This window comes from Chiloscyllium plagiosum, unplaced genomic scaffold, assembly GCF_037043375.1.
Source record: "Chiloscyllium plagiosum isolate Xiang-an unplaced genomic scaffold, Cpla_swu_hap1 HiC_scaffold_16, whole genome shotgun sequence".
NCBI lineage: Eukaryota > Metazoa > Chordata > Chondrichthyes > Orectolobiformes > Hemiscylliidae > Chiloscyllium > Chiloscyllium plagiosum.
The window spans coordinates 63,325,380-63,337,800 of NW_028270154.1; the positions used below are offsets into that span (position 1 = coordinate 63,325,380).

Genomic DNA, 12,421 nt, shown 5'->3' on the forward strand with positions numbered 1-12,421 from the left:
GCACGCAAGTTCTCTTTGTTCAGCAATACTCCCTAGGACCTTACCATTATTAAATCATTTTGAAGTGTAGTGTTATAACAAAGGCAAAATGTGACAGTCAGTCAGTTTGCACACAAAATCCCACAAATAGAAGTTACATGGATGGCGATGGCTTGATGGTACTACTGAGTGTAAAGATCTGAAATGTAACATTTAATTATTGACATCATTTAATTTACTTTTTCCTGAACAATAAATAGTATTTTCGTGAACAAATTAGTTGCATCAATAGAACTAGTGATTCTGTAGCTAATGACAATTTTGTATTGAAATCTATTAGTTCACCATTTCATAGTGTGGCAGTCAAGTGAAGCTTTATTATAGTTGGGACTAAACAATTCCAAGTATTGGATTTCCAATATAAACAATCGGTATGGAATGTTTTATTAAAATTCATTCATTTAAAAGATTACCGTTTGCAATATTGCTAATATAACTAACATTTTGAAGAGTTTAATGTTGTAAATATCAAATTTCATACCAGCAATAAACAATGCAAAACATGCAAAATAAGAATGCAAGTGCTATTAATGCCTCCATCAGTTTTAGAATATTGATCAATATTCTACTACTTCATAGGTTTCTTGAGAAATGTTCATGGAACAACCATAATGGAAAATATGATAAAGACTAAAGGAAACTGTCAAATTTTGAATTGGATCAATAAACATTTAAATTATAGCATCCTGCACCCAATTTGGTTTGGGCATTTGACTACACTTCAAGAGTAATTTATGGAATTTTGCAGAACGTTGGATGTCCTGAGGATGTAATGATACAATATATCTCTTTTTAGTCACTGTTTTTGGGGTTATTCTCCATTCTTAAAAGATAATAAGTGAATGTGCCTCAAGTTAATTCTTGAAAATATAATATGAAATATAATCAAGTCACTATCACTTTATTGGTCACAATATGCAGTTTGATTGACTTGCTTTGATCTGTACTTGCTTCAGGTTTTGATACCATTATTTTTTTAAAAAAGTTTTAATTCTAGGTGCAGCTCTTTGGCTTACATTGTGTTTAATGTAAATCTTTAATAATTTTTCTTTTACTTAAGCAACATCATCAAGGACTGTTCAGGAGACAAATGAAGAATTTAAAAATATGACTGGCACTATTCAGCTGGGACGCAAGTTGATTACAAAGTATAATCGTCGAGAGTTGACTGACAAGCTGCTTATTTTCCTTGCTTTGGCTTTGTTTTTGGCAACTGTCGTATATATTTTAAAGAAACGTCTATTTCCTTTCCTATAGAGCTAGAATAAGAAGCATGCATCAAGGAGGAATTGAAATTAGGAACACTTCTAAATGATCCAGGGCACAACAAAAGCAATTGTATTATATTTATTTATGAATTAAAATGCAAACACATTAAGACAACCATATAAGTAATTTCTTATTTTATGTACATTAATTAGAGCTTAATTGGGATTATAATTGATACTAGGAAGCAAAGCATAAGTATTTGCAACTTGAGATATTTTGTGTTTTTCCCTTTAGCTGTATGCTATTACTAAATTGGTAGGAATATTCGTCTAAGAATTCATATCTGTGACAACCTTAAAGAAGCTAAAATTTGAGAGATGCAGCATTTTTGTTAATAATATGTACCACATCATGCATTATTGAGCCAACTAAAGTTGCTTGGATTCTGAGGAATTCTGCTTAACATTTAAGTATTGAAAAGGACGACTACACCCTGTAGTTGTTTCATGTCTTTAATATTATGGATGTAGTCAAAATAGTTTACCGGATTTTGTTATCTGTAAACAAATCATCTTACTTGACTGAACAGGACCAATTGTTTACGTTGTTGCACAACTCTCTATACTAAGGCTATATAAATTTATTTTGTAACCTGTGTTCATATTTAATGTAAGGAATTTTGGCCTTTTGTTAAAATTGTGGGAATATTTGCATGTTTAAAAATATTAAACAGATCCATTAGAAAATATTTAAATACTAATATGTGGGCAACATAATTAATCTTATTTAACTTGTATGTAAGAGGAGTTTGAATTATGACTACAAATTATGACTAAAACATTTGCATTTCCAATTGTCAAAATAAAGCTTCAGAAAAAGTCTTTTCTACTGTCTGATGTTTTGTTAAAGCTCTGTTTTTAATGAAGCTAATTCAAGGTTTGACTGTCTGCATTTATTATGCAAATAATAGTTTCTATTAATTTTATACCATATTTATACTTTATTTGAAAATCTTGTTCCTTAATTAAACTTGTGTTTTTGAAAGGATCAACAAAGCAGCAAGAAGGTGAAAGATCAGGGGAGGTAAGCATGAGTGTGGAGTAATCAGACCAGCCAAGATCTTATTGAATGGCGGAGCATCCATGAGGCAAATCAGTCTATTCCTGTTCCTAAATTGTATGACAGAATGTAACAACATTCACCCTTAAGATCAATCAAATATAAACATGAGCACAGACTCAAGAAGAGGTAGAGGCCAGTTCTGTTCTGTAATTTTTTCAGAATTGTGCATTCTAAATGTCGAGTTATTAAGCAGTGATTTAATTGGTTTGGTTTAAGATTCAGTTTTATTTTAAATTCCTCTTAAATTTCTGTTAGTATTAAAAATTATCGCCTTACTAAGCAGGAAATAAATTGTTGCAGAGGATAAAACCAAACTGATGGAGGCCATTTAGCCAATCATGATTATACCAACTCCTTGGAGAAAGCTATCCATTTGGTTGAAGTTTCCTGCTCTTTGCCCTAGACATGGGTAATTTTCTCCTTTATTTATCCATTCTCCTTTTGAAAATAGTTATTGATTCTGAATTCACTTCTGTATATAGTGATGCATTCCAGGTCATTGTGATTCTGTTTTTTTTAAAAGAGCCTGAAGGAGGAACTGGTTAGAATTGACTGGGAGAGGAGTCTAGCAGGAAAGACTCTTTGCAGGAACAGCAATGGCAGGAGTTTCAGAAAGTAATTCAGGAGACATTCATCTCGAGAGAAAAAAAGCATGGTACAGGGAGGCTGAGGCAACCATGGTTGACTAGTGAAGTCAGGAATAGCATAAAAGCAAAATAGCATGTAATGTGATGAACGGCAGTAAAACCAGAGAATTGGGAAGCTTACAAAGACTAACAGAAGGCAACAAAAAAAAAAAGAAATAAGGAGGGAGAAGATTAAATATGAATGTAAGCTAGCCAGTAATATAAGGGAAGACTCTTAAGAGTTTCTTTATCTATCTAAAGGGCAAAAGTGGACATTGGGCCCCTGGAAAATGATGCTGGAGAAATGGTAATGGGGAACAAGGAAATGGCTGTGAATACTTCACGGTGAAAGACTGAGTAATAGCCCAAAAATTCAAGAAAGTGAGGGGGTAGAGCTGAGTATGGTGACCATCACCAAGGAGAAGGTGCTAGAAAAACTGAATGGCCTCAAGGTGAATAAATCACCTGGACCAGATTGACTACACCTCAAAGTTCTAAGAGACAAAGCTGAAAAGATAGTGGTGGTCTTTCAAGAATCGCTAGAATCAGAGTGGGTTCCGGAGGACTGAAAAATCACTAACGTTTAAAAAAGGACTAAGGCAAAAGATGGAAAATCGCAGACTGATTAGCCTAACCTCAGTTGTAGTTAAGATCTTGGAATCTGTTGTAAACAATGAGATTTCTGAATACTTGTAAGTGTAAGGTAAAATAGGGCAGCGTCAGCATGATTTCATCAAGGAGAGGTCATGCCTGACAAGTCTGCTAGAATTCTTTGAGGAAGTAATGAGCAGGTTAGACCAAGAAGAGCCAATGTATCTTATCTACCTGGGCTTTAAGAAGGCTTTGACAAGGTTCAGCACAGGAGGCTACTGAGTAAGATAAGGGCTCATGGGTTTAGAGGAAAAGTGCTAGCTTGGCTGCCTGGCAGAAAGCAGAGAGTGGGGATAAAAGGGTCCTTCTCAAGATGGCAGCCAGTGACAATGGATGTTCCGCAAGGCTGGGACCACAACCTCTCACTTTATACACCTTAAAACATCACACTGAGAAAATAAATTAATGATCTAGATGAAGGAACTGAGGACCTTCTGGCTAAGTTTGCAGACGATACAAAGGTTGGTTGAGGGACAGGTAGCATTAAGGAGGCAGGGAGGCTGCCAAAGGATTTGAACAGGTTAAGAGAGTGGGCAAAGAAGTGGCAGATGGAAGTACAACGTGGGAAAGTGTGAGGTCATGCACTTTGGTAGGAAGAATAGAAGCATGGACTATTTGCTAAATGGGGAGAAAATTCAAATGTCTAAAGTGCAAAGAGACTTGGGAGTTCTGCTCTCTGATTCTGTCAACGTAAACTTGCAAGTTGAGTCAATAGTTAGGAAGGCAAATGTAATGATGGCAATTATTTTGGGAGGACTTGAATATAAAAGCAGGGATGTACTTCTGAGGCTGTATAAAGTCTGGCCAGACCACATTGGAGTATTATGTGCAATTTTGGACCCTATATCTCAGGAAGGATGTACTGGCCCTAGAGTGTGATCAGAGGAGGTTCACAAGAATGGTCCCAGGAGTGAAAAGCTTAACATATGAGGAACATTTGAGGACTCTGGATCTATGCTTGACAGTGTTTAGAAGGATGAGGGAGGTGATCTAATTGAATCATACAGAATACTGAATAGCCTATATAGAGTAGATATAGGGAAGGTGTTTCCTTTGGTAGGAGAGACTAGAATCTGAGGGCACAGACTTAAAATAAAGGAAAGACCCTTTAGAATGGAGATAAGGTGAAACTTGTTTAGCCAGAGAGTGGTGAATCTATGAAATTCATTGCCGCAGAAGGCTGTAATGGCCAGATCGTTGAATATAATTAAGACGGAGATAGATAGCTTCTTGAGTATCAAGGGGGTCAAGGGTGACAGGGAGAAAGCGGGAGATCAGGGTTGAGAAACATATCAGCCATGATTGAATGGCAGATCAGACTTAATGGGCTGAATGGCCTAATTTCTGCTCCTCTGTCTTATGGTGTTATAGCTAATCTTTTCTCTAGTTCTTCTGACAATTTCTTGAAGTCTATCCACTGGTTATCTGAAACAAACTCAGAGATTGCAGGAGGAACTCAGCAGTTCCTCTGAGTATTTTAGGGTTAATTAGCCACCCAACAACATTTTAAAATGCAGAGCTTTAATTTTCCACTTCTATTACTTAAGTCTGCATCTTTAAAATAATTCACAGTTAAATGATGCATATTGTTTTTGAAACTATGAAGAACAATATCATTCCAAATTCCATCAAATTATTTTAAAACCAAATCCATTCTGCCCTAAAATGTGGGAATTGTTCTATAAAAAGGGGTAGATAACAACTACCTATGAAACTTGCTGACTTTAATTTTATAATCTTTTAAAGACTTTTGTGTTTGAGAAGATTGATCCAAGACAGAGTTTTAATTTAATAAGTCTTTTTCAGTACAATTGCCAACTTTGTATTCATCTGTGAGAATTTCTTTAAGTGTGTTACGGACAAAAAAACTGCAGATGCTGGAATCCAAGGTAGACAAGCGGGAGGCTGGAAGAACACAGCAAGCCAGGCAGCATCAGGAGGTGGAGAAGCCAATGTTTCATGTGTAACCCTTCTTCAGGACTGGGAAGGGTGTAAGGGAATTTGCAGATAAAGGGAGTGGCAGGGGCAGGGTGGTGAAGTGAAGATAGGTGAAGACAGGTAGAAGGTATGACCTGGTTGGTCAGTGGGAGGAATGAATTCTGTAGGTGGCTGTGAAGGAGTGGAAGGGATGGGTAGAGGCTGGGAAGGAAGTCAGGGGAAGGGAAAGGAGGTTATTTGAATTTGGAGAACTCAATATTGACTCCCTTGGGCTCTAGGCTGCCCAGATGGCAGATGAGGTGTTGTTCCTCCAATTTGCGGTTTGGTTCGTTGTGGCAATGGAGGAGGCCAAGGCCAGTCATATTGGAAAGGGAGTGGGAAGGGGAATTAAAATGGGTGGTGACTGTGAGATCCTGGGTTACCCATACTTGATCACTTTATCTCCAACTGCTGCTGTGACATTGACCACCTCAACCTGTCCACCCCTCTCATCCAGTCCAACCTCACCCTTACAAAGCACAGCCCTCTATTCCCTCTGCTCCATCCCCAATCTCACTCTCAAACCAGCAAACCGGGGAGTGCAGTAGTACAATGGCGCACCGACTTCTACACTACTGAGGCCAGGCGCCAACATACAGACACCTCCTCCTACCGTCCCTTCGACCACAACCTTACCTCCCATCACCAAACCATCCTTTCCCAGACCATCCACAACCTCATCACCTCACGGGATCTCCCATCAACAGTCTCAAACCTTACCGTCCCAGAACCCTACTTCACCCGTTTCTACCTCTAACCCAAAATTCCAAACCTGACTGCCCCTGGTTGACCCATCGTCTCCGCCTGCTCCTGCCCCTCCGAACTTATCTCCTCATATAGATTCATAGAGTCCGAGAGATGTACAGCAAGGAAACAGACCCTTCGGTCCAACTCATCATGCCGACCAGATACCTAAACGTAATCTAGTCCCATTTACCAGCATTTGGCCCATATCCCTCTGAACCATTCCTATTCATATACCCATCCAGATGCCTTTTAAATGTTGCAATTGTACCAGCCTCCACCAATTCCTCTGGCAGCTCATTTCATACACGCACCACTGCATGGAAAAAGTTGCCCCTTAGGTCCCTTTTATATCATTCCCCTCTCACCCTAAACTTATGCTGTCTAGTTCTGGACTCCCCCACCCCAGGGAAAAGACTTTGTCTATTTATCTTATCCATGCCCGTCATAATTTTATAAACCTCTAAGAGGTCACCCCTCAGGCCATCCTGTCTCTCTTGGTCCAGGGCACCATCCAAATCCTCCACCTCCTCCATGACTTTCCTTACCCCGGTCCCCAATACCTCATCTTCACCATAGACATCCAGTCCCTGTACATGTCCATCCACCATGGCCAAGGTCTCCAAGCACTCTGTTTCCTATTCTCCTGTCAACCCAACCAGTACACTTCCACCGACACACTCATTGGATTGGCTGAACTGGTCCTCACCTTCAACAATTTCTCCTTCAAATCATCCCACTTTCTTCAGACTAAAGGGGTAGCCATGGGCACCCGCATGAACCCCAGCTATGCCTGCCTCTTTGTCAGGTACGTGGAACAGTCCATCTTCCACAGTTACACTGGCACCATCCCCCAACTTTTCCTCTGCAATATTGATGACTGTATCAATGCCATTGCGTGCTCCCATGAGAAGGTTGAACATTTCATCAACATCATGAACACCTTCCACCCTGACCTCAAGTTCACCTGAACCATCTTGGACACCTCCCTTCCCTTCCTGGACCTTTCCATCTACATCTCTGGCAACCGACTCAACATCGACTTCAATTTCAAATCCACTGACTCCCACAGCTACCTGGACTACACCTCCTCCCATCATCCTCCTGTAAAAACACTATCCCTTACTCCCAATTCCTCCACCTCTGCTGTATCTGCACCCAGATGGCCTCCTATTTCAAGGACCACAATTTCTCCTCCCACGTGATCAATAATGCCTTCCAGTGCATTTTCTCCACTTCCCGCACCACTGCCCTTGAACCCCACTCCTCCAACTGCAACAACGATAGAACACCCCTGGTCCTCACCTTCCACCCCACTAATCTCCAGATACAGCACATTATCATCAACCATGTCCACCATCCACAGTCAGACCCTACAACCAGAGATATATTTCCCTCCACACCCCTTTCAGCATTCTGCATGGACCATTCCTTCCGCGACTCCCTCATTAGGTACATGCCCCCTCATACCTTCCTTTGTTGCCACAAGAGGTGTAAATTCTGCACCCACACCTTCCTCCTCACCTCCATCCAAGGCCCCAAAGGATCCTTCCGCATCCAGCAGTAATTTTCCTGCACATCCACACATCTCATCTACTGTGTCTGTTGCTCTCAATGTGGTCTCCTCTACATTGGGTAGACAGGATGCCAATTCATGGAATGTTTCAGGGAACATCTCTGGGATGCATGCACCAAACAATCCCACCACCCAGTGGCTGACCACTTCAACTCCCTTCCCACTCAACCAAATGCATGCATGTCCTGGGCCTCCTCCATCGCCAAATCCTAGCCACCCAACAACTAGAGGAAGAATGCCTCATCTTCTGCCTTGAGACCCTCCAACCACATGGCATCTACATTGTCTTCACCACTTTCTTTATCTCCCGTTCCCCCCCCCCCCCCCCTTTATCCCAAGCCCAACCGTCCAACTTGGCATGTCCCATCTTCCTTCCCACTTATCCGCTCCACCCTCCCCTCTGACCTATCACTATCATCCCCCAGCCCCATCTACCTATTGCTTTCCCAGCTACCTTCCCTACAATGCCCTTCTATTTATCTCTCAGCCCCCTTCCCTCGCCACACATTTGAGGTGAAGGGTTTATGCCAGAAACTTTGACTCTCTTGCTCCTTGGATGCTGCCTGACCTGCTGTGCTTTTCCAAGACCACACTTTTTAACTCTGATCTCCAGTACCTGTACTCTTCACTTTCTCTGAAAGAAAACAAATCCAAGCCTATCCAGTCTCTCCTTATAGCTCAATTCTCAATTCCCGGCAACATTCTGGTGAATCTCCTTTGACCCTCCTTGCTCTTGTATGCTATGCCGTGATTGATGAAAACAAGTGTCCCATGTGCTTTCTTAACTATCCTATTCACTTGCCCTGCCGATTCCAAGATCCCTCTGTTCCTGTAAGCTACCACTATCCTGCCATTCATTAAATACTCCCTCATCTGATTTCTTCTTCCAAAGTGCATCACCTCACAATTATTGGGGTTAAATACCATCTGCCACTGGTCTGCCTATCTGACAAACCCATTGATGTCTTCCTGTATCCAACAATAATCTTCTTCACTATTAACCACTCTATCACACTGAGAGTCGTCTACAAATTTGCTTAACATTCCACTGACATTTTCATCTATGCTATTTATGTATATAACAATGTCAAAGGGTCCCAGTACTAATCCTTGTGGTACATTGTTTGAGTGACTGAAGGCCAGTATCAAGCAGTCTTCTGCCTTTGTTTCCTATTACTAAGCCAGTTTCTGATCCATCTTGCCAAGTTTCCCTCAATCCCATGTGCTTCAACCTTCTCAATCAGTCTCCCATGTAGAACCTTGTCAAAGGCTTTGCTCAAACCCATATAAACTACATCAAATGAACTTTCCTTATCCACACACAATCATATTTTCAAAAAATTCTTAACAAATTTGTTAGGCATGACCTCCCTTTGACAAAGCCATGCGGATTTTCTCTAATTAACCCATGCCTTTCCAAGTGAGTGTTAATTTGCTCCTGCAGAATTTTCTCCAATAGTTTCCCTACCACTGACATGAGACTCTCTTTAATTCCTGGTTTATCTCTACCACCCCTTCTTGAAAAGTGGAACCACATTAGCCATCCTCTAGTCCTCTGGACTATCACCCATATCCAGAAAGGAATTAAACATTTGTGCCAAAGTCCCTGCAATTTCCTGGCTTGCCTCTCACAGCAACCTGGGATGCAATTCATCCAGAATGGGGGATTTTTCAATTTTTAAAGCCCAACAGAGCTTCCAATATCTCCCCATTTCCAATGTCAAACTGTGCAAATTCCTCACAGTCCCTTTTCCTGAATTCCTTTTCCAGAGTGAAGACAGAAGAGAAGTAGTCATTAATCATGAGAAGGAATGTCCTTTGGAGGATTGTGCATCTGTGGAATTCTTTACTAGAGTGGACTGTTAAAGGTTTTAAGCTTAGTCAAGGGTCAGTTATAGGGAGAACAAGAAAGTGACGTTCAGGATTATGAGGTCAGGCATGATTGCAGTAATGGCATACTTCTGCTTCTACATCTTTTGGTCCTACGGACTAGTTATTTTGGTGTATAGTGATCGTTAACATAAAATTATTTACAATTAGAGTTCATCTGCCAAAACAACTTTAGTAGCCTCTTTGAAGGACCACTATTGACCACAATTAGAGGAAATTCAGAATGGTGATTATCCACTGTAGGATACTAGTCAGTTTTTTGGGCAGGGTCAGCTTCTAGCAAGTTTTAACTTGTGCAAATATTTACAGAGACTTGATTTTGCTGGGCTTATTTGAGCTTGAAATTCATTGATGTGCTAGTTAATTGATTAAAAGTGAATTGCAAAGAAAAATGCACAGCCATGTGGAATTCTTGCCTGTTAACTCTCTTTTAAATTATGAGCTGCCAGAGGAAGTGGTGGAGGCTGGTACAATTGCAGCATTTAAGAGGTATTTGGATGGGCATATGAATAGGAAGGGTTTGAAGGGATATGGGCCGGGTGCTGGCAGGTGGGATTAGATTGGGTTGGGATATCTGGTCGGCATGGACGGGTTGGACCGAAGGGTCTGTTTCCATGCTGTACACCTCTATGACTCTATGATTGTATTTTATGTGATTCAGTTCATTTGTTGCGCAAATATTGTCAGAATGAAACTTGTGTACAAGATTTTTCTAAACTTCCTCTGTACATATTATTAGGTCTGAATAATATACCAAGAACCCCTAATCTTAACAACCTGTTATATCCAGGATAGAAATATGTGTTTTAATTGAAAATTATTCCATTGATAAATTTCTGTTTCTATCCATAGAAGCCCTACCGTGTGGAAACAGGCCATTTAGCCCAACAAGTTCACACCAACTCTCTGAGCAGCATTCCACCCAGACCGCCCCTACAACCCTGCATTTCCCATGGCTAATCCACTGAATTTACACATCACTGAATACTATGGGCAACTTGGCATGGCTAACCTGCATATCTTTGGACTAAGAAATCGGAGCACCCAGAGAAAACCCATGCAGACACAGGAGAATAAGCGAACTTCACACAGACAGGTTGCCCAAGGCTGGAATTGAATCCGAATCCCTGGCGCTGTGCTAACCACTGAGCCACTATGCCACCCCATACGTAAAGAATAAATATTTTCAGGAAATGTAAATTCTGAAATTAGGTTGATTTAAAATATTTCAGTTTAATACTTACAGAAACAACTTAAAATTTCAATATTTCAGATGAACTATTTCTAAAAGCTAATTGGCTTTCTAGCAGTGGCCTTTTGATATGACTAAATCGAAGGATACTGTAGCAAAAGGGAATATTTTTGAACTTTTAAATACAACTGTTGAGAGTCTTGGCAGATTTGAGCATAATAATAAATTCAGTTGCTGAAAAGCTAAGGAAAATATTTTGGTGCAAGGTTTGGTTTCCATTAAACTGAGATATACCTGATGAAAGTGACATCATTGGTGATAAGGTGGCATGTGCCCCTGTGTTTCTTTGATGATAGCCAGCATTAGTCTTATCAGAAATCCTTTTTTGAGCCTCAACAATCACAGAAGAAGGCAAATATATAACATTATCTACTGTAGTTTTCAACAGCTTTGCATAGTTAAGATTAATGAAGTGCTCCCAAAGTAAGGTCATATTTTAAATATAACACTTTGAGATATATAACTTTTCTTATTACTTTCCTGTTGCTCATCTGCAATAAAGCTGTTGTATTTCTTCCAAGCTCTATTAAGCTTAAGTGTCCATATGAAATTTATGTTATTTATGTAACTTTAAATGTCCTCAGATGTGCAAAACTGTTGTTATTAAAACTGAGATTAAAGCTTTATAGAAATATTCTTAATGAAAATATTCTTTTGAGTATATGTGCTCACTAAGATGTAGCCTAACAATGCCTGCACTCCCAAAACTGACGTTGATCTCTTCCAGAGCAGTAAGTTCTGTTTTGATGTGCTGCACTCATTGGCATCATTCCAACCTCAAGAGCTCCCTCTACTGTGCAGATGAAAATCTCAATTTTCATAGCGCTCATTCTTAGACTGAGATATGATACAGCACAGAAAGAAGAAACTTGGCCCATGATGCTTGTACCAGCTATTTGAAAGAGCTATGCAAATAGTACTACTCACCCTGCCCAAACCTAGTGCCATTCACATTTTTATTCTTCCAAGATTACCAAACAGAAGTAGCTAATTAAGATTGACAAATTGCCAGGCCCGGACCAGGTTTGTCCTCGGCTGCTTTGGGAAACGAGAAATGCAACTGCTTCGCCACTTGCGAAGATCTTTGCATCCTCGCTCTCCACTGGAGTCGTACCTGAGGACTGGAGAGAGGCAAATGTAATTCCTCTCTTCAAGAAAGGAAATAGGGAAATCCCCGGCCAGTAAGTCTCACGTCTGTCGTCTGCAAGGTGTTAGAAAGGATTCTGAGGGATAGGATTTATGACCATCTGGAAGAGCATGGCTTGATTAAATGCAGTCAACACGGCTTTGTGAGGGGCAGGTCATGCGTCACAAACCTTATCGAGTTCTTTGAGG

The 12,421-nt window shown here is 40.4% G+C and overlaps 1 protein-coding gene across 3 annotated transcripts in view; it reads left to right on the forward strand.

Annotated features, from left to right (window-relative positions):
• Nucleotides 1–11,729, forward strand: part of bnip1b (BCL2 interacting protein 1b) — a 29,550-nt gene extending 17,821 nt beyond the window's left edge. For 2 of the 3 annotated variants that reach the window (XM_043703852.2, XM_043703851.2), the window contains exon 6: nt 1,100–2,129. In XM_043703852.2, coding sequence (XP_043559787.2) covers nt 1,100–1,296 — 197 coding nt within the window. In that variant the 3' untranslated portion in view covers nt 1,297–2,129. Of the gene's footprint in view, nt 1–1,099; nt 2,130–2,293; nt 2,332–10,686 lie in introns of those variants that run through there. The other variant, XM_043703849.2, reaches the window with a different exon arrangement.
• Nucleotides 11,730–12,421: the final 692 nt, after the last annotated feature.